This window comes from Quercus robur, chromosome 12 (genome assembly GCF_932294415.1).
Source record: "Quercus robur chromosome 12, dhQueRobu3.1, whole genome shotgun sequence".
Lineage (NCBI taxonomy): Eukaryota > Viridiplantae > Streptophyta > Magnoliopsida > Fagales > Fagaceae > Quercus > Quercus robur.
Window position 1 is genome coordinate 27905545 of NC_065545.1, and position 25995 is coordinate 27931539.

The 25995-nt window shown below is 33.9% G+C and overlaps 1 protein-coding gene across 2 annotated transcripts; it reads right to left on the reverse strand.

Moving 5' to 3' along the window:
• Positions 1 to 6026: 6026 nt before the first annotated feature.
• Positions 6027 to 25287, reverse strand: LOC126710619 (protein unc-13 homolog). 2 transcript variants are annotated; one of them, XM_050411179.1, is made up of 26 exons: positions 24888 to 25284; positions 24527 to 24591; positions 23888 to 24146; positions 23611 to 23677; positions 23345 to 23495; positions 22430 to 22597; positions 20142 to 20240; positions 19837 to 20046; positions 19652 to 19753; positions 18699 to 18929; positions 18287 to 18367; positions 16173 to 16259; positions 15882 to 16067; positions 15617 to 15775; positions 14635 to 14727; positions 14340 to 14411; positions 13779 to 13896; positions 12317 to 12489; positions 11686 to 11770; positions 10901 to 11038; positions 10639 to 10745; positions 10416 to 10493; positions 10241 to 10336; positions 7886 to 7981; positions 7606 to 7804; positions 6027 to 6496 (listed from the first exon to the last, which is right to left on the reverse strand). In XM_050411179.1, the coding sequence occupies exons 1-26, from the start codon at positions 25072 to 25074 to the stop codon at positions 6327 to 6329; spliced, it is 3477 nt and encodes a 1158-aa protein (XP_050267136.1). In that variant the 5' UTR covers positions 25075 to 25284; the 3' UTR covers positions 6027 to 6326. The 2 variants fall into 2 exon arrangements, with proteins under 2 accessions (XP_050267136.1, XP_050267137.1); XM_050411180.1 differs by lacking the exon at positions 6027 to 6496 and having other exon boundaries at positions 7729 to 7804; positions 7899 to 7981; positions 24888 to 25287.
• Positions 25288 to 25995: the final 708 nt, after the last annotated feature.

A 25995-nucleotide genomic window follows, 5' to 3' on the forward strand; every position in this document is an offset into this window, starting at 1 on the left:
GAAAATCAGCTGCTTTAGAGCATTAACATCTGGAATGCCAAAAAAAAATTATTTTATAACCTAAAAACCTACTTTATCTATTTTACCATCTCATTTTACAACTCATTTCACAAGTTGTAAAATATTATGGAAACCCGTACTCGGATGAAGTATGCTTTTTGAAGTTTTGGTTGTAAAATAGAAACCGGGGGGTGTTTACACCCTCTAATGCTACTGCTCTTAGAACATAGAACACAAAAAAGAGTTTGAGAATTTCCTGGATTAGATAATTTAGAGGTGGAAGTCATGTTATCTTTGGAAGCATCATCAACGGATATCAAGTCTAGTTTCACAACGAAAGTGTGAGATCTAATTAGTTAAACTAGTTTGTGTCTTAATATTACATAGAAGATATTAATTAAAGATATTAAAGGTTTAAATTCTATTATATCTATAATTAGAAAAGTGTTCAAATGCAAATAACTCTTTGAGGTTTGAGTGAGTTGCATACAGAACCCCTTGTGCTATCAATTTTATAGTATTGACTATTAATCCATAAAGTTTAAGAGTCAACCAAACTGACTATTCTCTTGTATTTCCCCCTTTATGAATAACAGAAGGTATTATTTTAATAAAAAATGTTTTTTAACTAAAATTTAATAAATAAATATATATATATATATTATAACAATACAATACAAAAATTTAAAGGAAAAAAAAAACCACAAAACCTATTTGGTTAATAAGAAAATAATGAAAATTAAAAGAATGTAATTTTGAATCCTATTACAATTGGATATTTTTATTTTTAATATATTTACACAATTAAATCTTGCTAGAAGCATTACAAAAGTTTTTCAATAAGGTAAAAAAATTACAAGAACAAAAATAAATACAACATAGTACAGATTATGCGGAAAAATTACATGAACAAAAAAATAATTACAACAGAGTATAGAACAACAGTACACAAAAAAAACCTACAGATCAAACCCACGTTACCCACCTAACATACCACCGTACACAAAAAAAGACAATACCCATAAATTTTCATCTTTTCTTTTTCCCATTCATTTTACTCCATCTTCATGGCCACCAAACAAAGGGCTAAGCAAAAATATTTAAATATTTGAAGTGGAGTTGCATTTAATGGAGGGAAATGTTGGAATAAAATCTCCACTCATTCTAATCCTTCAATTCTAAACCATGACATTCGATTAAAATTTCAAGAAATTTGAAGGTTTAAATGAAAGGAGATCTTCTCTTTAAAAAGTATAATTCATTCTTTATTAGATTTTCAACGTGGAACTTGTAACACTTTTTGACAAAATTTCTTTCTTATTTATAGAGGAGAAATCATATCACCTTTCAATTTGGGACTCGCAATATTTTTAAAATAGTTCACAATGCATTTTTTTTTAATTTTTAACCTCTTATTATCATAAAATTTTGAGTCTTTTCTAATGGAAGTGTGAGGCCTTTTTTATATAGGGGTAATAACTTCCTCTTCTTTTTGTTAATTTTGTAGTACCAATGTGAATGATCTTAGGCTTAAGGCTTGAGTCGACACTTGATGCTAACCTATTATTGCATATTTTATAAGTCACTTTTGAGTTTGGCAAGCAAAATGATTTTATGGCAACTATAAAACTAATTTCATGTAGACTATGATATCCACTAGCACGGTGTCACAGGATAGATTATTTTACCACCAAGTGGCATTATTACATCCCATCAAAAAAAAAAAAAAGTGGCATTATTACAAGGAAGTAAATTCGGTTGTAAAAATTGCCCTGTGACACACGGGCTCCTACACCCTTTTTTTTTTTTAATTTGAATTACTGAATTAAATAATAAATACACAATATATTCTTTACAATTTTTTTTCGTTCGTGTTTTTATGCCAATTTTACAGCCTTGAATCGTTTGGAGAAAAAAAATTGAAAAGGAAAATGCTAGAATTACAAATTTTTTTTTTACAAACTAATGATATGATGAATGATTATCGATAAGTGAAAAATAATGTCAAAATGGGTCCAAATAAAAACAAGTAAAAGTTTATGTAAGGATTGGTTTTCGTTCCTAAGCCCAAAAGATGAATGGACTCAGGTCCAAAAAGCTCAATTCAATAATTTTATAGAGAGTGAGTTTAAAAGCTAGATTTTGATGGATCAAACAATACACATAATGAATCAAAGACACAAGAAAATAAAGGAAAACGAGCTCTATATAAAGAAATCTTCCTCGGCAAAATCCAAGGAGAGTGGTCATTTGATATATTTCTTTTAAACTTGTGTACAATTTCAGTTCTTCCTGCTACAGTGTTTTCTCTTTAGGATTTCTGATCCCTTCTCCCTGGAGGGTCTTTTACATTATATAACTCCCTTTAGATGATCTTGGCTCTCCATTTGTTGATCGTCCAGGCCACTACTTGAATGCTTATCCCATCAAACACCTTCCCACTCCCCTTGTGAGTTGGGGCAGCCAAGACAACATTGTTCAAAGGTCTTCTCTACATAAATACAACCAAGAGGTTTGGTAAGATGCATTAAATGTGGTGGCAACCACCATCCCTTCAGTCATGTCAGGGATAACCCCCTCTCCGAAACTCTTTCTCTATAGTATGACCTCCTTTGGTAACGTGCCACTGACGTGGCCTTACTGTTCGAGTGTGTGACCTCCTCAGCACAATAATGACCCTTCAGCCATGAGTATGACACGTGGTGCAAATACCTAATTTAAATTCCTATACCCCACAATTTAATATAATCATTTATAAAATAGTTTGTTGTTATAGCATTACTCAATTGAAAATAATGAAACTTTTTTCCAATGCATATGTGTGCGAAAACGAGTAAAAGCTTAATATAATAATTTGTAAAATAGCCTGTCGTTGTAGCATTACTCAATTGAAAATGTTGAGGCTTTTGTTCAGTGCATTTGTGTACGAGAACAAGTAAATGTTTAATATAATAATTTGTAAAATAGTTTGTCGTTATAGCATTACTCAATTAAAAATGTTGAAGCTTTTATCTAATGCATATGTGTAGGGGAACAAGTATAATATAATAATTTGTAAAATAGTGTCTTTGTAGCATTATTCAATTGAAAATGTTGAAGCTTTTGTACCATGCATATGTGTCTGAGACATGTGATGCTGTTGGACACGAGTCCACACCGTATCGTGTCCAGTTGACAAATTCACTGGACAAAAGTGATTGAAAAATGCTATGGATCCATGACTTAAGGCCTTTACTTTTGCTAATTACACTGTACCAAAATAATTACTGACATCAGAAATATTGACAACCGAAATATTCTATAGTATATATATATATATATATATATATTTCCTTTATTTTTACTTCGTGAGAAGGAAATTTTTTATTTTATTGTTTTTCCTTTAGTAAAAGGAAAAAATAATCTTGCGCACAATGTTTCACGGGTCTAATAATAATAATAAAAATGCTAAAGTATGTCTTTAAAACAATAGTTAATAATTTATTTTTTAAAAAAAATTATTAAAAAAATAATTATTATTTTGACAATTTTTTCTTAATTTTTATAAAAATTATGTTAAAATTTTTTTAAAATAAATTATTAATTAACGTTTTAAGGATAACCATTAACATTACTATCCTGCAATAAATTAAAAAAAAAAGATTCTCTTGGCTTGTATTCCACAACTCCAATAAATATAAAAACAGTAGACGATTTCCAATAAGGAAATGGAATCGGTGTAGAGTCTGTAGACTGAGTTAATTAATCCGTAACTCACAACTCACAAAGTCACTAGTTGACTTACACTCCTGAAAATTCCATAGATTTGTAGGCGTAGAACGGTAGAAGTATCAGCTGTTTAAATTTCCCATCTCCATTCTATTCCACGAGGAAACTGCACTATGATTTACCCCTGAACCTCCCAAGAACTCTCTATTCTATTTCCCAAATAAAAATTCCCTCTTATATATATATATATCCTCATCAGTCATCACTGATCACTAGCTAGCTCCATTACAAGTATCACTATAACTTGATAGTATCAATCTTAGTACTATCTCTCTCGATCACAATTCACAACCATGATGAAGCAAAATCAGCAACCGTTCATCCTAGAAATCACTGTACTATCGGCGGAGGGACTCAACACCAACTGTACATCCACACTATTTTCAAGGCGTATCAGACCCTTCATCACCTTCACGACGGTGCCACCTAGTCCGTACAACCACCACATGATGAGTAGCAGCAGCAAGGGTGATAAGAAGTGCCACGTGTACAGAACAAGGGTGGATGATGAAGGAGGTACAAATCCTAGGTGGGGTGACAAATTTGATGTCCCTTTAGACCACACCTTCTTTGCCAACAGATATTCCACCATTCATCTCCAACTCTACACCAAGAGGCTCATTGTGGGCCAGGCCCAATTGGGTTCGTGTCAGATTCCGGTTTACGATTTCGGGTCCTCTCCGGTTGGGACTGTTCGCTACCTCAGTTACCGGCTACGGGCTAGAGACGGTTCTAGGGGTACTGCAATTGTTAACCTTGCTGTCAAGTTACAAAGTTTTGTCCCGGTTTCCGGCCTTAATTCAGATACGTGTCACACGGTTGTTGGTATACCAGTCACGGTGCTCCCACGTGCTGCAGCTGAGTGCAGTCGTTTATAGATGGTGGTTTAGTTGTAAAAACTACCCTAAAATCAAGAGTCTTCAATGACATCGAATGTTTTTGTGTTAAATTTCTCTCATATTCGTGTAACTATTGAGCTTCAAAAAAGTGTAAAGACTGTTTGGCAATTATTTATTTTTTATTGCTTATTTACGTAGTGTTTATCATAAAATATAATTTTTTGTAATATTAGTATTAAATGTGTAATAAATATCTAAAAACTAATTTATTAAATAAAAATGGCTAGAAATTAGATGATTTGTAAAAATATAGGGACAAAAAGAAAAGAGCATTGCTAAAGGCACGCTGAATAGACTTGGGCGGTTGACAAGTGGGAGTCGTGCGATTTGAGCAAATCCAAGTGTTTGGAACTTACCAATAATTTAGCGGCTAAGGTATCAAAGCCTTATCAAAGGTACTGTGTCAATGATTTGGGGTAGGATAAGGATAAAGAAAGCCAGATTTTTCTATTCTAATGGACAATCGCTTTATCGATTGTGTGAGAATAAAAGAACAAAAACTACGCAATCATTTTGTTTCTGCTTTTTAGGTGACTCATTTGTGTGGTTTGGCAAATTTTAATTTTAATTTTTAATACATGTATTTTTTTTTTAAAAGTGGCCTCTTGAGCGTGAATTGTTTGTTTATGTTACACGAGTGACTTTTACTGGAATCGAGCTGAGTTGACTTGGATTAGCAGTTTATTCAAGTTTTCATCCTGTTGCCGGATGAATAAATTTGAATTTTCATACAAAAAGACGTATAAATATTAGTTGTGGTGGTGGTTGTTGTGTTATGCGGCGCCGCAGTTTCATCGCAAATGCCTGAGATATATAACTCCCAGCTGTTGACTCCAATGGTACCCATTTGCATGACGAGTATAGTCTGAGGTAATAAACCTAACTAGTTTTTCATATAGATGCTAATATGGAATAGCACCAACTTATGACAGTCGTCATCAGGAAAGATAAGATAGAATCAAGGGGGAAAAAATGTAGAATTGGAAAGCGTGAGTATATAAAAATGTTTGGAATTGAAATTATTGGGTTTACGTGAGCAATGGTTCACACCAGCTCGAAGCTTGGATAATTATTAAAAAAGGACAAGGATCCTCTCCACATGGCCATAACCAGCCTTAAGTCAGTTAGTCAACTAAAGCCTATCAACTTCATTATCAAAAAGATAAGTAAATGCTAAAGTTATAATCTATTTTACAAAAACATATTTATAAATTGTTAATGTGATAAGTAGTTATTAGTAAGTAAAAATATAATATTAGTGGTGGGTCTAGATAAGAGAATCAAAAAGAATTTGTCACGTCAACAATTTGTAAAAATGTTGTAAAATAATTTGTAGCTATAGCATTACTCAAAATATAATTAAAAATAAAAATGTTGACTGTATATTCCAACTCAAATCACCACATTAGTACTCAGATAATGGTGAGTATTCGTGATTTTTGCCTACATGAATGATGAGAGTAAATTATGGTACATGTACAAATTATATAAGGAGTAGTGTTTTGCAGGAAAAAGCTTTACATGGAATACAAAACTTGGCATACTAGGAATGCCATCTTAATGACTCGTTTAACCCCTTGAAGAGCAGATTGCTAACAACAGGTTGAAATCTACATTAGAATGCAAGTTGCCTTCATAGCAGTACATATTTAAGTATCATTACCATGCCACGCTCCTGATGTCAGATGTTGCTTCTTTGATTTTATTCTTAAAAGATTTAAAGCTACTCTGGCTCTTATTGGTCCATTGAAATGAGGAGCTCCGCTTTAGAAGATCAGATATGAGAGGTGATCCAAAAGTCGAATCCTCAGATGGAGTGTCATCATAATCTATGGAAATATAATCAATTAACCAGATTAATGCCTCTAACTTTCAGCATTTGTGCTTCTTAATGAAATGTTGTTAGCATTTAAGATTAATAGTGATGTTTCTAACAAATATGCCATGGAATAGCGAGGAGAAATTTGGAAAACTCGCTCCCCCGTTCCACCAAAGAGAGGGCACCAGGGGAAAAATATAAAAGGAAAACACAACATGGTTATTGTTTATTTTGTGGTTGGAAAGAGAAAAATCCATCTTGATAAAACCAACACACTGAAGAACTTCAATCTCTCAGCTGAAGAAACCTCCAGATCAATAACCATTCCTCATCTGAATCATTATTTTTATACTCCACAATAATCAAATAAGAAACAAAAAGAAACCTTTCAGATTTGAAAGGGGAACGTCTCTCCAGTAAATAACTTTACCAGAAGAAAGCTTTAGGTATTTATAGGACTCTAAGATACCAATTAAGAATTTCAAGTTTAGTGCATGAAACTGGTTCATTGGGTAATTTTTGAGAAAGAGGTAAGAATGCTAGTAAGAAGACTTTTTTTGTGGTGGGGGGGGGGAGGAAGATACCTATAAGAATTTCAAATTTAGTGCATGAAACTGGTTCATTGGGTACTCTTTTGAGAAAAAGGTAAAAATGCTAGTAAGAAGACCTTTTATTATTATTTTTTTGGGGGGGTGGGGGGTTGTGGAAGGGGTGTTGTTGGGTTTGAGAAGAAAAAAAAACAGCAACAACGATAATTAGACAGCTTTGAAGGATAGGATTTCAAATTACCACCTTCAAGAGAGAGAGATTGTAAAGGGGAAACATAAAAGGCTCCAATACTGCTTCTACGCAAATTTCTAAATGGATAAAGTCCCAAACCCCCATCCACCCCCCACCCCCTTTTTTTTTCCCTTCATTTTCTGTGCGCAGAGGTGCTACACACTCTAATACAACCGCACTGCAGTTGCCATCTTGCTTATACATGTTAATATTTATGCTTCTATAACTATTTGAAGATCATACATACTTTAAAAAAAAACACTATTTGAAGATCATGCATCATAGTCTGATACAGTATCAATATGTCATGCAAGCAAATAAATGGTGTGGAAAAATCACCTGAAGATGCTGGGAGCTGATACTGTCTTTTTAAGAATTTGGAGGCTTCTCTATCCTTCTTGTGGCATAAGACTCGTATTAAAGTTTGGGCATCTTCCAAGCCCATTTTGTCATGATTATGTGAGTCACGATTAAGTGAATCTAATCCCGATGAAATTTGTTCACTTGCTGTCATCAGCATCTGGATGACAGTACCAGTCTGCAGAAATAAAAGTCACTATGATGTTAGTTTCAATCATTCAATTGTGAGTATAAAATTCTCAATCACCAGTGACAAAACCTGAAGGGTATACAGGCTTAGTATTTGCTCAGCAAAATTCGCTTCTTGCTCCACTAAAGAACGTGGAAGGCCTTCTCCATCAGCTATAAAGAATTCCTAGAAAGTTATGCAGCGTGGCTCTATTAGCAACTAATATAAATTGGTAACAATTTGATAACAGGCATTGAACATATATATCATGCAAGTTATCAATACGTGTGATCAAGTGCTGGGTTCACAAGATAAGAATCCCACAATTGGTTTTGTCATTGGGACCCAATCAATGCCACTTTCTAAAACTAATTAGAGGCATATTGAAGCATGTAATAATGGACTAACATCCTAACTAAAGTGCGTGGAAGTCCTGGAGTCCCTCAGAGGAGTTATATTATGTATAGGAGCCCACACACACACACACTAGACTAGAGTAGAAGCAATAAGTCAACATAGATGGAGCAATGCTGAAATAAAATGTGAGGCCAAAACATTGGAAATGTAACTGCAGTGAAAATGACAAGCTAAAGTTTCTTTCTACTCATTGGGTAGGTCAGTAATCGTCACCCTACATTGTGCAATTCTTCTGCTCTTTTAATACAAATTTTCACCAACATGAAGAACACCATGTGGTTTGGTCCTATCACATTTAGTTTACAAATTCAATTGCTACATTTGACCCCCTTAAGGTTTGAATTAAAATGAAATCATTAAGGTTCGGTCCCAATGTTGGTAAAAGCAAGGGGCACACTTAAGCACAAATGTCTCTTGGAGCCTAGGCGCAAAGCGCAAGCGCACGCCCTGATTGAAGTGAAACACACATTTTAAAAAAATAATTCTATAAATTTAAAATAATTATCAATGAGAAATGCAACAATCAAATGATCAAATTATCATATAAATTGAAATAAAAAAAATTTATATAATTCATATAGCGTTTAGATAAGCCCTACTTTTGCAATTTTAACACAAATTGCAAATCAAGTCATTTTATTCTTTTTGAATCGGCTAGAGACGAGTACACTTCCATTTAATATCCTTTCTTACATCTCCAATATCCATAATGCCCTATGACTAATTAGTAATATTAGTTAAGAATTTAATCACTTAATGACTATAAGTCTATAAGAATTAGTCAGCTATGTTCAACATCAACCACAAAAGTAACTAAACAATTACCACAAATATATTATATCATACTTTTTTTTTAATGAATGAGCTAAGAATATGAGGACATAGCAATATGGTAATTGGTACCAAGCAGATATCCAAAAGGGAAAAAATAGAATAAGAAGAAGAAGCTGGGTGGTTACTGTTTCAAGAAGAGAAAATCAAGATTAAAAAAAAAAAATATATATATATATATATATATATATAAAATAAAAGAGAGAAGAACTAAGGGGTTGTGGGTTTCGGGACAAGTTACACTCAAAATATTTTTTTTCATAAGTAAATTACACTAAAAACATGCCAAATCAATGGTTTATATGAATAATGTCAAGATCCTATGGTTTTAATTCAGTTTTGGTTTTTTTTTTTTTTTTTTTTTTTGAAAAATATTATAAAAAAAAAAAAGCGCCAAAAAGCTCGCTTTGAGCTTTTTGAAAAAGCACAAAAAAGCGAGCGTAAAGCACGCCTCTTTGAATGAGCCTAGCTTTCGAGGCAAAAAATGTGGAGCCTTGGGGTTTCGCGCTTTGAGCATAAGCGACTATTTGGTCCAAAGACCCACTGAGGATTTCATTTTAATCCAACTTTAAGAGGTCAAATATAGAAATTGAAAAGTTTAAGGGACAAAATTGTGATAGGACCAAACCACATGGGTAAATTGTAATTGAAAATTTTATCCATAAGATGCAAAATCTGTTAATTTGGACACAACCCTAACAGTTTCACTTTAATCCAAACTTTAGAGTGTCATCTTTAACAACTAAAAGTTCAAGGACTAAATTGTAATAAGACCAAACCACATTACAAATATTGGGGATAAGGCTGACTACCAATCACCTCTCCCAGAACCCACAAAAGTAGGAATTTTGTGCAAGAGGTACAACCCTAGTTACAAATTGGGTTACAAAATTAGGTTGAGAGAAAGAGGGCAGTAGTTGTAATGTATGGGAAAGGGAATGAACGCTACCTCTGTGCTTATCATATGAATTAGGAGCATTACTTGCCTCATGCAGATTATAGGCATATGGGTAAAAAATTTGCCCCGCATTTAGTTGGACACAATTACTTGCATGTGACATGAAAATGTTATGGAAATCAAGTTTTCTGAAGAAGCTTAACATTGGTATGAAGATGTTTTAATTCAATAAAAATGTGCCCTTTCATTTGTTTTCAGACAGGCGGTTTACTTATTCATAGCATAAAACAGCCACATACCTTCAACATATTAAGGTCATCCTCCATAAGTGTGATATCGGAATCAGAAAATGCACGAGAAGGACCTCCATTAAGCAACACCCAAACATAGCATTCCTGAACCGTGAATGTATGCAGAATTAGAACCACAAAGAAAAGGTCCACAGCAGATTAAATATTGAGGATGAAACCACACCAGTGATGCTCGACAGATGCTGAAAGCCACAAGGTCTCTAAGAGTATCACCAATTAGACCACATATGTGGTCAAGAACCTAGATATATGACTCTTATATTAGAAGAATCCAATCAATGATATTTTGGTCGAAGAAAACACAATCAACCACAACAACTCATCTTTCAAGAGTTAGTATACACTGACATACACATGCACAGAGAAAATTTACTTCAATATCTTACAGTATCAATCTGTGGAAGAACACCATCGAAGCGAGCACCTTCAACATTACCACGATATAAAGAAAAGGGGAATGCATCTCTAAGGTCCCAGAACATGACTCTTGCACCTAGACATTAAACTTTAGGCTAATTAGGCTAATTGTCTACATAAGCATCCAAAGCCAAGTAATTAAGTATATGTAACAAGGCAGTCCTATTTCTATCAAATAAAAATTTTCCAGCACAGAGAGGCTTGTTAAGACAAATGAATTTGATAACTTACCAGTAAAGTCACAAATTTTGTTGATAGAATCTGTTGCAGTATCCTTGATGCTGTTAAAGGTGGTGACAAACAGTTCATCAACTGCTTCACCACATGATGGCAGAGAATTCTCTGAAGTTTCCAGAGGCTCCTCTTTTGCTGGATGAATTGTCAAGCATGAAATATATCCAACATGCCAGTTTTTAACAATTTTCATTTCAAAGTAGTAAAAAATACATATCCAAGAAGACTAAAATACCACATTTAAGTCTGAGACACCACTACCATGAACAGAGTATTACCGAAAAAATAAACAACAGTAACTTGAAGGAAAAAAGAAATGTAATAATTTCTTACTACCTTCAAAAGCAAAATATTTATTTATTTTATTATCATTAAGATTTGAATCACAGCCCCACACCAAACCCTCTCCAGTTTACTTTCTGAGCAAAAAAGGAAAAGATTTCTGTTTTTAAACTCATCACTCTGGTTGATGCTATGTCATACTAGTCTAACCTGTCACGATGTGCCATCCATTACAAACATGTATGGATATTCTATCCAGAAGGAGAAAACAACCAAACTTATGAGTTATGAGGAGTTGTGATCAAAGAGGACACTGTGCAACCCCAAGCAAATTCTATCTTGTTCACTCTTTTTTTTTCATTTGTGTGGGGAGGGGGGGTGTTAATTACATTTTTGTGTCTGGGATTTCCATCTTGCACAAACAATACATATACAAAATCAAGGAAATTATGAAATGCTAGGTTTTCCAACGGATCCAACCACAATTAAAAAGAACTTACCCCATCTTTGAGCAACTGATGGTCTGATAAGTGCCCACGACTTTCTAATGCCATCTTCTAGTACTCCAATTTGTTTCTGAATATACTGCAGGAAGAAACAAAATATAATTTGGGGAGATAATATCAGTATCTGGTGATATGTTACTCGCAAATAAATTTGTTTATATGCTAGATTATTTTTAATTAATTTTTTTGGAATAATTTAACTCACTTTTTAGTTTTTACTCATGGGTAACTATCAAGGCCACAAGAAGAATAAAAAATAAAGAAATAATTCTTAAAAACAGATCAGAAAAGTTATAATATGTGATACTACTGTATTTCCAAACTTCTTCCAAATTTTACACATTTTCTGAAAATACTTCACAAATGTTTTCCATTTTGGTTGGTCGAATTATCATCGTCAAAGAAATAGCAATTACAAGTAAAAATTGAGAATTCTGAAAATACTTCACAAATGTTTTACATTTTGGTTGATCGAATTTTCATCATCAATGAAATAGCAATTACAAGTAAAAATTGAGAATTTCATATATATCCATATGAACAAACACTTTTCTAATTGGCCCTGCATAATCAATGATATGAAATATAGGATCATCTCTATTTATAAATCAAGAGTTGTACTTACTTTAAGAGTGTTTAGTCTGACACAGAGTTTGGATACTGTCAATTCATTCAATATGTTGCTCACACCATCCTCCAAAAGTTTACGCTCTAGTACCTTCTTTTTCATTATTGGAATAACTGTCTCCTCATAACGAGTCAAAGGAGGAGCCAAAGGATATAGATGATTCTTATCAACTGCAGTATTAAATGCACTATGATCAAAACCCAACTCTAAAATAGATTTTTCCAAGAGAACCATCACATTAATCAACTTGAATTTGATGAGATCAAAAAAAAGCTTGTCCAAAAAACTTGTCAATTGCTCAGAAATTATAGAATAACTAGTGGGAGATATGAAAATTTGATCATCCAAGAGAATGTGTGGCTGATGATCAGAGGGGCACCTTATAGCCCCTAAAATCCCCAGCAAAGATGAGACCCTATGACCAGAACATTTGATGAATTCATGAGTAATATAAACCTCATAACGAATTTCAAGAATACCACACAGAATGCGAAGATCTCCTCAAACCATGAAAAAAGCATTTACAATGGAACAAGGATGTTGAATAAGCAACACGTAACTCCTCTGGTGCCAATTAAATGAGAGCAATTTAAAATTTAATTGCATTCCCCACCCATAAGGCATTGGATTTTGAAATGGTCAAAATTGTAATTCAACTGAGGATGCCTAAGTCTGTAAAAAGACAAGGCAGTCCAACTGGCAGCCATTGGAATTAAAAGCAGCCCATGTATATCAAACTGGATTCCATTTTATTCTGTAAACAAGCAAGGGAACTCTATCAAAGGATTCAAAACCCTGAATCACAATTACCGAAATTTTGATAAAGATTTTCATTTTGGTTTCTTTTTCTTTTTTTCTTTTTTTTGGATAGGTAATAAAAATTTATTAATGAAAAAAAAAATACACTGGCAGTATATTAACAGCGCAACAAGCTAGGATCTAAAATTACAAAAGTCAATAAACTCGGGTAATTTTTCTAGCATCATCATTTTTTATAAGTTTTCTTTTTCTTTTTATAGGTAATTTACACATGCACCCAGTGGGTTTTGAACCCAGACATCACACTCCACTAACACTTACAAGGGAAGGAGGTACCAATTGAGCTAGAGCTCGTTGGCTATTTTTATAAGTAATAAGTTCATTGGGCACAACCCAAGTACATGTGAAGTATACAATTGTTACACCTACAACTTCTCTATCATCATCATTATGTTATAGTCTTATAGATGCCTACATCAGGATTTATGCAACAAATTTTCTAGTATGAGACCATATGGAGACCTTCACCCAACAACTTAACACAATCAACAGAAAAGCAAATCCAAACAAAAAATAGATCAAATACCTCTTTAGAATTAGTCACAACTGTACAATACAAGGCAAGCACTACCAAAGGAAGTACAAACAACAAGCAATATGCCCAATCTTAAATATGCTGGAAGATGAATGTACACTTTACCTAGCTGGTTGAGCAATTTTAGCAAATAGGCATCCAGACTGTGAAAAATAATAGATAGCAGAGCTTGTAAATGTGTGATATCCATTGAAAGATTCAAGCCAAAGAATTGATCCACAGTCTGCAAGTTATGTTGGATATAAGGACCGTGAAATGAAACACCTCCACAAGCAGCTCTATGATAAATCTATAAGTAAGCAAACAAAAATGCAATAAAAATAACCCAAATTCAAAAAAAAAAAAAAAAAAAAAAAAAAGGAAAAAAAAAAAGTATATAACTAAAATGTGAAAGCATATTTACATCGTTATCCTATTCTCCTATTTTCATATGCAATAACAAAACAACAATGGTCACTAGAACATGAAGATAGAAATTTCAAAGTGAAGCGAAACACACGCCTGCAAGTTGATGCAGCCTACATAAAGCTACTCAAATGTCATGCTATATATTTCAAAAACAATCTTGCATGATATCATGAAAAAAGAAATATTAAACACTAGTATTTTTTCTTTAAATATTTTTTATAAGATACACCAAATTATTGTCACAGGAATAATATCCACCTCCTCTATGATCCTAAACACTTCAACTATAGATGTTGCCATTCTCTGCTGAGATGATAAAGGCTCCCACTCCTGCACAAGAAAAAACTCAAAATTAGTTTGGCAAGAAATTATGCAAAAAAAAACACAGATGATATCCAAAATACACCACTAAAAACATAGTTCTTTCTTGTACTATTTTTTGTCTTCCCTTCTTAGCACTTCCTTCTAAAAATAACATTAAACCAGATGATTGCCAGATTGTATAAGGAAAGTAAACATGACATCAAACTACTTAGCATAAATTGGAGCCAACCTCAAGATCAAACACACGTCCAGTCCATTCCAGGATACGTGAATTCTGAGCAATCACCCAATCAAGAATTATTGGTTTAGCAACTTCTCCAATCTGCAAAGGAAAGGGACAAACAGCTAATTATCTCACTTTTTTTAATCTAGATCATGCTGAAGTACACAAAGCATCTCTTACAAAGTAAAATTTCTTTTGATAAATAATGACTTTAATTGATATGGAGGGGAAACTCTATGTAGACAAGGAATTCAGCACAACAAACAGTAAACACAAGGGGGCTAAATTCCATGCAAAAAAAGCTCCTCTATTTACCAAACCAATCCTCCAACAAAAACATTGTAACAAAAAAAAACACTATCATGTTACAATTATGAGCTCCAGCATGGACACCATTTGAACACCAACATTGACTCGAGAGCAAAAGTAATGCACGATAAACATTGTCTCTAATGCAATCCAATTCCAGAGTATGAGTGTATTAGTCCCAGAACAGAATGATCATCTCAAAACCTCTCAGTTTTGAGAATATATGAGATCCAACATGCAGGTTAAATGGAAAAGAAGCATGTAAAATGCACAATGAAAATTGTGTTGCTTGATATAAGCTCATCTATTTTACATGTAAAAAAAAGTCATCTATTAATTAAATAATTAACCCCCAGAACAGCATCTTCACCTTATTTTCATCATTGCATAAAAAATAAAAGGCAAGCAGTAAACATATGCCCGACAGGAATTTTTTTTTTTTTTTTTTTTTTTATTGTAACAATATTTAGTGAATTTCAGAAACACATGTAATTAGTGCCTACGGTAATGAATATGGATAACAGACTAATACAGCAGTTTCTTAACCAAAGGGCATCAAACAATGAACACGATATGAAAAGAACCATTCCTATAAAGTTCTGATAGTAAATTATGTATATTTACACTCAATATCAAGATACCAACATTTCTCCCATTTTTAAAGAAAAGATAATCAAACCGGATAATGGTCCAGATCTTGGTTGAGATGGTGATGCTGCCTGTTTTCTTCACAAGCAGAAATATACAGCTGAGTTAGGTCATCATCCAACAAATGAGCAGCTGGAAGCACCGATCTGACATCTTCAGAAAGAGATGACACTCCCTTGAGAAACGGTTTCTACAGTGTTAAACACCATAGCCGAAAAAAGGTACAGAAAATTAGTGAAGATAAACCAGCTGTGAAGTGTGAGAATGATTATCATTAGAAAATTAGAGAAACCAACCAGTCTTTCCCCATAAATTTGGTGTAGTCGCATGGCCGCAATCATCCCAGATTCAGGACACCAACAACGTAGCACTGGGAAGAACACACTGAACTCTCTCTGAGCAATCAATCTTAGCTCATTTGCAAGCAGGGCCAAAGGATGCGTCCCTAACACTTTAGATTCAAGATCTATAGTGCTTGCTACCTAGCATTATAATCAAAACAACTTTATCTAACAGAAACGTGGTGAGCATAACATATACGAACATCAATAAGCAAAAATTCAGGTGAAATGATAAATCTGACTCACCCGCCTGTATGCAGCTCTGATTGATCTCTCCACATATGTTTTGAGTTTTCTAGTTGCATGCTCATTTGAATCATCCAACCTGATTAACTGCATAGAGTAAATATGAAGAATTGCTCCAATGGTCTTAGTCAATGAGACAAAATATGCAACTACTTCCCAGCAACAGCAGAACAAGTAGATAAAAAAATAAAAATAGCACTTTACCATATGAGTCTGTACAGCTAAAATCACTATAAACTGTTATGCTAAAACTGAGCAGAAACCAAACCCCTCTTTAGGCAGTGAGATGCTTGTTTTATTTTATTTTGTATTTTTATCTTTCAAAATATTATAACATATTCTTGAGATTTTGGTGTATCTCTTGTTACTTCCCATGTACATGGGCTGTGCCCCTTCGTACTCTTTTAAAGAGATTTGTTAGCATTAATGAAAAAGTATTTGGGGTATTTTTACAATTCTCAGGTTTCAGGTATAGGCTTTTGTTTTGATCTACTAGGTCTTATTTTGTGTTTTACCATGCAATGGGTATTTGTAGATTATTAGGTATTTAGTTTGGGCTTAGTAATCAAAGTCCATTAAGTCCAAGTCATATTAGGGTTAGATTGAATTTTAGATAAACATTTAAGTAACTTTTTAAACTAAATGGTTTAAGCTAAATGGCGAACAAGTTTTATAAGAAACCCGTCAAGGTGCAACTTAATGGTTGGAGGCTTGGGATGAGCTGTAGGCCTAGACATCTTGGGTTCGATCCACTCTAAGAGTTCCCCTAGATTACTGATACACGCATCTGGTGGGTGGGTTGTGTATCCGTGGTTTACTCCCCAAAGATGGGTCCAAAAGGCCCTACCTTAGTGGGGTTCCACGTCATTTAAAAAAAAAAAAAAAAAAAAAAAAGATTTTATAAGAATTTTGCAATAATAATTCCCTTGAGAATTTGTAATGCAATCCTTTTCCTCTTCCTTTTTCTTGTCTCCAAAAATTCATCCTGCCTTCAAATACTACAATCCAACCTTGATTTAATGCACTTAAACCCCAAGTCAACCCACCATCATCTAGGAAACAAAACAATCCAAAAAAGCCTGCTACAGTTATCAGGATCGGTTCCAATTGACAAAAATACCAACAAGGTCCTTGAACCAATGGGAAGAGAACAAGAAATGCCTAAATAGCCAAAACACACACACAATCTAGCAGCAGCATGACAATAACAAAGAGATAAGCAACTGCCTCAGAATACAAACACAGAAAATCAGCTAACCAAGGCCAAGCCTCTATAGGTCTAACTTACTGACCATTAAGAGCCTATGCAGCAAAGCAAGCTGCAACAATTCTTTCACAAGTAATAAATATATTATATTACGCCAAAAGCCTTGTAGCTCAATTGGCACCTCCTAACTTTTCCAACAAAGATATCCAAAGTTCAAATATCCCCTCCCCCAACTACTGAATTATCAAAAATAAAAAATAAAATTATTATATTTACACCCCCCCCCCCCAAAAAAAAAAAAAAAAAGAGTTCAGTGGCAGCATGCACAGTTTCCTCCTAGAAATTACACTCTGAAGTTTAAAAGAACAAGAAAATCCAAAAATGAATTACCATGAACAGTGAACACCGCCTAGAGCATCTATCCAATCATACAAAAATCCCAAACTCCAATGACAAGGATGAAATGCTGCAACATTCTCCGCTAGGGTTTGAACAAGAGATTAAATCAGAAATGGCCCTTCCTATCAAGAATCTATCATCTTCTGTTGTTGATACCCCAAAAATTGCTAAATTATTATTTTTGAAATCATGAGGTCAGAACAATTTAGAACTTTCATTCTCAACCAGAAAGGTAAAAGAAGAGAGGAGAGAGGTAGGCAGATTAGCATATTAAAAGAAGCCAAAGTGCCCCGGGGGGGGTGCAGGGATTCTACAACAAGGCACACCAAGAAAGAAAAAGAAAAAATAAACTATTATGGCTTAGAAGGTAGCAAGGGCATAGGAATAGGATTACTGGAAAATATTTATCAAGCACCGGGAGAAAAAGAAATATGTTAGGCCATGAAATTAGCATATGATTGATTCAACTACCAAAATAAATGTGAACTTACACAGCAGCAAAACGAACCTTGATATCACCAGAATCACCGGAAGTAAGAATTCCAACTGCTGACATCAAGTTCATTACCCTAGAGAAGTTTGTAGGTTCCTGAAACAATAATCTCATAATGAGAAGAACATCTCTGAAAATACAAAGGAACAAGAACACAGTTTACAATGTGTAGGTATATAAGGGACTTCAAAGGATGCAACAAAAGCCAGTGAACAATAAAGAACATGTGCATCCAAATCTACCTATTATTCAGAAGAAAAAAATAATAATAAAAATAGAGTTCAGTGAAAACACCTAAATTAGGCAAAGAACAAAGAAATACAGGCCATTTACTGCATATTGTTACAATCTCATAATTTTTTTTAATGTCACTTAAATTGGAACAATGGAATATTATATAAGAAAACTATTGAGGAATAGGTATTACCTGACTGAAATGTAGGTGATAATCTTGCAGCTTATCATCACACCAACTGCTTATCGAGAAGAAAACAGCCTGCACCAAACCTAACTTTATTTCACTGCCATTGTATTGCCTTGAACATGCTAGGCTATCCATGTACTGCTCTTCCTTCTGATCGGCATGTTCACCAGACACAACTTTCTGCAACTCACGGAGAGCATGTTCTAATAGCATAGCCTCATTTGTCCCTACATACTTCAATAGGGAAAATTGCCTTAGATAAATATTAAAAATCATAGAGATGTATAGTTTGAAAATATAGCTTATAGGGTATTCTGCATTAAAATGAGAGTAACTAAGGACTATCTTATATAAATAGCCATATAGCTAGTAAATATATTTCATAAAATCCACTGCTCTGAAATTCAGAAATGGTTCAGTCCCATCAAACAATTAACATATGGAATCAAAAACTATAGAGAAACATTTCAACACCAGATCAAAAAGGTGTGTTTATACTTTTATCCTTCAACTAACAAAATTGTTGCTAAATTTTACAGTGTATACAAGAATATGAGATCTTACCCTCCACATCCATATTGCAGATACATACAGTAATTAGTATGACATGAATTCTACTAGCATTTATTTGATGCACTATAATTCAGCATTAGACATCCCTCCCAAGATTATTTTATCAGCTACTGTGATTTCACTTAGAACCAGAAAGCGTATTTTACAACACCTATAGAATTATTTAATTTTCAAGATTACAAGTTCTAATAAGATAAAGAAAATGAACAAAACTACAACATTAACTCACATTGGCCATAAAAGATCGAACAAATCTGAACTACACAACGAGGTAACCCACTATAAAATAAATGATTACTATCACAAAACAATGACTAAAGAAACCAGTCACATGGCTACATCAACAAATCCATGAACATTAAAGGCTGTTGAGATTATGTTACCTGCTGGAAAAGGACCCACCCATATAATGCATTATGCATTTTCTGTGTGATGCCTAAAATACACCAGGTCAATTTGTTAAGCATCAGCAGTTCATTAGATTCCTAAGCACAAGTAGCAAACATCATTAAAAGCTAAACTACGTCACAAAACCACTTAATTGAAATTAATATAAGAAAACATATACCTCTATGAACTGGCCTTCATCAAGAACGTCAAACACACCAAAAAGTAACTTCTCATAAAGTCTAATGTTCAAGTGATAACCAGCAGTCCAACAATAGGTTTCGCCCTGGATACTAAATTTTCCCGACAGAGACGACAAATTTAATTCCACTTGTGTAATAGGCAACAGAACCTCAGCCCGTTCAGAAGGGGACATTGTGATATCCCACTCCTACAATATCCAACAGACCAATGATCCATTATTAGATTTTATGAAAAATTCAGAGCAGCCGATACAAAAATTATACCAAACTCAAAACATGATACCTTAGAATTTCTGATCTTTGAGAGAGAGCTTTTAATGGTTTCACGTTCATATGCTTCAAGATTAGCAGAGAAGTAAAGAATCTCTTCTAAGATACTTGCCTATAAAATGGTTGCAAACAATATTGTGAGCCAGTTAATATAACGACTTCTTTTTGGATAAATAATTCTAGCATAAAGACATCTGGAGAACTACAAGAACACCAGCTACAGTGTTCATTATTATATTCATAATCTCACATAGTTAAGATTCTTACTATTTATTTTGGCTTAAATAATTGAACACCATATTTTTTATCAAACAAAGTTTTCCTCTAAACTAGGTTGGAGGAATTGCATGACAGTTTAAAAGACCATCCACATGTATTATATATCATGATTCATTAAATCATTTAAACAAGTCAAATGACTTTAAAGTAGATCACGCAACTAGAAGTACACATAGATAGTCTTTGAAATTGCTGCATGGTGAGTTGGAGGAACTATCCTCCAAATAGAAAACATTGCTTTTTCTTTTTCTTTTTTCTTTTTATCAAGACTAAACGGTTGAAATCAAAGCACTACCAGCTTATGCGGGAGAGTTAAATAGGAAACTATTCTAATCTATTATTATTTTATTTCATATCTTGGGATCCAATATTTCCTTCAACGCATATTTGGGACCGGATGAGATGGAAGTTGAAGCCTAATGGGGATTTTGAGATCCGTTCGTTTTATAATTAGTTGCAAGGTTCTTCTTCCATTGTCTTTCCTTGGAAAGGTATTTGGAAAGTTAAGGCCCATCGGCTTGTTTCCTTCTTCATTTGGACTATAGCTTGGAACAAGATTCTCACGGGTGACAATTTGAAACTTAGGAGTTTTGATTTTGTTAATTGGTGCATTATGTGCTGTCGTTCTGGGGAGACTGTTTATCACTTACTGCTTCATTGTGAGAAGGCTCATTGGTTGTGGAGTTTTATTTTTAAATCTTTTGGGACTTCGTGAGTCTTACCAAGAACGGTTCCAGATCTACTCTTTGGTTGGTGGATTTAGTGGTGGAAGCACTTGTCTAAAATTTGGAATTTAGTTCCATTGTGCTTATTGTGGTGTCTTTGGAAGGAGTGCAATTGGCGGACTTTTGAGGACTTGAATAACTCCAGAGGTCAATTGCTTGCTTCTTTTAGTGTATCACTATTAGACTAGTCTCGGGCTTGGGGACTCACATCTAGTGATTTTCTCCCTTCATTCCTTTGTTCTCTCCTCTTTTATAATTAGTTTTCTTCTTGGTTTTCTTCCCTTTTTTGTTTCCTTCTTTTCTTTGTAAATTTTGGTTTGCTTTGTGCTTTTCATGCATAAAGTAGCCTTTTGAATATACATCTTTCTTACTTATCAAAATAAAAGCCAAATGTATCTTTATTTTAGGCCCCAGTAGTTTAGTAGGTTATTAGTATTTTATTCCTAGAAACAAAGTTATTTTTGTAAAAACAAAGTTAGCTCCAAACTGGCTTGGAGTTATCTCTTTCAATCCACTATGTAGCAAGTTATAAGACCATCCATGTGTATTATTTAAACAAGTCACATGACTTATTAAAAAGTCATGTAACTAAATTTACACATGAATGTTCTCTTCAATCTCCACATAGTGGGTTAGAGGGAGATAGCTCCAAACCGGTTTGGAGCTAAACTTCTATAAAGGATTTATTTGATGAATCAAAATCCCTCCATGGACCAGTGCCAACTCCAGCTAACCGTAGGTGCTAACTCTTAGAGGTTTTCTTTCACTTAGTGTTGACTCCAAACAAGTCTAGGTGTAGACACCCAATTTTATAACACATTTTTAATTAAATAAGTGGTGACTCCCATGTAAAACCATCTATCTAGGGGAAAAAACGTCTACAATGAAATGCCCATTTTGAGGGACATCACACCTAGGGTTGCAGTCATTCACACTAGGTCATCTATCTTTTATTTTCCTGTTGCAAACATCTAGTTTGTCTATCCAAGATTGTGAAGTTTGGCCACATAGTGGGTAATGGCCAGGTGTCACCATCACTTACAAGATTGTGAAGAGTCAAATTCACTATCCAAAACTATCCAAACACAGAATGAAATTGCTGAGGTTGTTTCAATCTCCAATGAATCCTGATCTATGTATTCACGCAAAACTAAAGCAAGGGTGTGAAGTTTAGTTGATTCTCAAACATGTGGCAAACGTGAATCCTTTATGCCAAACAATAGTGTATATAGATAGTTCAACCTGTTCTACTAGGCAAAGGATTTATAATAAAACATTAGGCAAAGTTAAGCAATACCTGTCTACTCTTCCAATGTACATAAGACTTTTCATTAAGAAAATCAGACTTGAATACGCTATTCAAAAGTCCCAATGAGATTTTAGGAATATCAACTGATTCCCAAATTCTCCTGGCAGCCAGTTGTGTCAATCTGTGTCTTATGCATGCATCCATTGCTTCTGAAATCTATCAAAAAAGTAACAACTTACCTCTTTGGTTGAAGCAATGGTTAAACAATAAAAGTAAGCAAATTGAAGTGAGAAACATAATACTTTTCACTTAGCTAATTTATTGATTGCAGCACTGCACAGAGACAAAGAGACCTGATCTTATAAAAAATCTATGTATAAAATAATTGAAATCAAAAGAGCTTTTCTTTCATTTTATCACATTCTTAAAGTGGGAGGATTAAGTGAAAATAATAACATCAAAAAGGATAAAGTAAAAAAATTGACAAATAAAAATGTATTTAATGACACAACAAAACTTCTATCTAATGATTTCACAACCTGGTAAAATTTAGCTTGAGACCAAAAATAATAAAACTAGTAGAGGAAAGGAAAGAATAGTTTAGAAACTGGAGATGGATCAAAAACTGCCAGCCAGGCACTAAGATTACATACAAACATGATTTAAAGTGCAACAGTGGCTTGTTCAAACTGCTCAAATGCATACCAATTATTTGGCATTTACCATGCATACACACAAATGAAGATCCATGTGTCATTCAATAGTCACCCATTAACGTATATGGTCAGTAATACATCTAATGCAAACAAATGTATTTCTGACATAAAAATCAGTTGACATTCGTACAGAACCAACCATTTCAAAATCCTTCCATGTGTTTTGTGAAAGTCAACTTTAAGATATTTTTCAGGCACATAAAGAATGGCAGCTAACATTCGTTAAGAAAAGGACATTATAGCTTGCCTGCATCTGAATGCGAATGGTGTCTACAAGCTCTGAATGTCTCCCTCGTCCCTGAGATTGTTGGTTTATTTTCTCCCTTTTAGTCTTTAACCCTGACAAAAACTTAGAACTCTTCTCTTTCCTTCTATCCTCAACTGTATGTACTTCAATCCTAGTTATATAGAGGGCAAGAGTGACAGATTGAGAAAGCAAGAGAGAGAATGCATACTAATCACACACACACACACACACACACACACACATGCAAAGAAAGAAAGAAAGCTTACCCAGAAAAAACCAAAGATGAAAGCAAAATTTCATAGGCTGATTCTTGTAAGTCATCATCAGACAATCCTTCAAGAATCCTGAACGTATGTATCAGTGTACTCAAAAGATGAAAACACGCTTCAGGATAGAAATACATGCATTCATAAAACACAAAGATATATATATATATATATATATATAATTTTTTTTACAGGAGATTACTTCACAATCTGTGGAACCATGTATATACACCCATATTTCCAAGTACTGTAAAGTTCAAAGTAAACCAACCAATACCTGTGTTCAAGCAAGGTAATCCTAATGGAGGAATGTTTACATCCTCTACTCGTGACAAAGGTGCATTGTATTTTGGACTATATTTATCCATAGATGCTCCAATGTTCTCGACAATCAAAGGATCCGGCTGTCTAGATGAATATGATGCATTATCAGCATTTCGGTTCACATCAATTGGAGGCGGAGCTCTCCTGGGAGGTGATCCAGACATGTCTGGATCAGAAAGAAGAAAATAGGAATCCCCTAATTGAGATTGAATCTACCAAAACAAAAGGGCATACAGTGAGATAGCATCAGCCAAGGCTCAAAATATAGAAATTCAGTGTAAATCTAAATTTTTCACTGCTTCAAACTACAATTCCTTCCTTGTAACAAATAACAGAAACCAGATATTAGAAGAAGAAAAAAATCACAATATTTCAAGTACATTTTTACATATGCCTGTTCGACAAATCAAAAACCTAAATCTCTAATTAACATGCTACTAAGTGGAAATTCAAAACTAAATATCTAATTACTCAGCAACCAAACAAGAACTAAATAAATTTAAAATAAATATATAATCACATAAGTATTTGCCTAACGCAACGTAAACAAAGATTTAGGCAACGTAAACAAAGATACAGAGTATTTCCTCACCATAACTGGATAAGAAGATTCATCGAAGTACTTCTTAGTTGCTTCAGAAATATCAACCACTCCACCTAATGACAACAATACAATAACAATTTAAACATTGAGAACCAAAATCCACACCAAAAAATAAATAAATAAATAAAAATTAGCATACACTCCGTTTGATCACCGATAAAAGAAACAAAAAAAAAAAAAAATAGCAATAATTAATAGTGAACTAATTACTAAGCTGAACCAAACAGCTGTATTAGGCACAGTTGAGTTGAGTATAATTCTTCATTTCACAGTTCCTAACTCTGTTTGGCTGCCGAGAAAACAAAAGGAAAATTAAACAAACTCTAAGAGAAATGAAAAAAATACTAACCGGATTTGATGGAGTGTAGGATGTAATCGGCGCTGAGATTATCAAAATCGAGGTCGGAGAGAGAGGTGACGTGGCCGGCTGGGGTTCGGAGCTCTTTGATCAGAGAAGAGGAGAAGAGGAACTCTAAGAGGTTGCGACGGTCTCGACGGTATCGCTGTAATAGAAGATAAGGCTGCTCCTCCATCATATGTAATCAGAGAGAGCGAGCAAGAAAAAAGAGGAAGGAGAAGAAATGGGAAAAGAGGAGGCTGGGTTGGGTTGGGTTGGTTCGATCGGAGAACTGAGAGTACGACAAAGAGTAAAACCAAAAGGTGTTTAGTATTCGAGGACCGAGGAGCGCGAAAGGCTGAGAGGAGGGGCTAAATTTGACAATTCATCATTTGTTTTGCAACGGGGACACACAGGGGAGCCCAATTTGTAATAATTTGGTCCCTTTCTCATGTGGATTTCTCTTTATTCCAGTGAAACTATAATTTTTTTTTTTTTTTTTGAAATACATAGATATCTGAGAAAGGAAAGTTATGAACCTTCAGGCCTGTTCGCTTAGCTAAAAATAAAAAATAAATATTTAAAAAAAAAAACATGTTTTTTGTTTTCATTTTCAATTTTTAATGGGTCCAATTATTAAAAAATTGGTTTAGTATTAGCATTTGTATTCTATTTTCATTTTTAGTATCCTAAAAATGGGATTTGAATACAAAAAATGAAAACAACTTTTCAAGGTTTTCATTTTTTATAAATACGAATACAGTGACATATTCATAAATATTATGAAAACAAAAACTTACTTTATTTTATGGGTGTGCATGGGTCGGGTTAGATCGGATTGAGGAAATTTTTTGACTCAACTCACCATAGTGGGTGAAAAAAAATTCAACCCAACCCAACCCATTACATAAGTCCAACTCAACCCATATGGGTTGGGTTGGGTTGGGTCGGGTTGAACTCAAGGTTGGACAATTTTTTTTATTACTATTATTATTAAATTAAGCAAAAAAAAAATATATCACACTTGCCACCTAAGTTGATAAACAAAATATACATTAATATATAAATTAATATTCCAACTTAGTTGTAAACAAAATATGTTTAAGTATCCAACTGAATT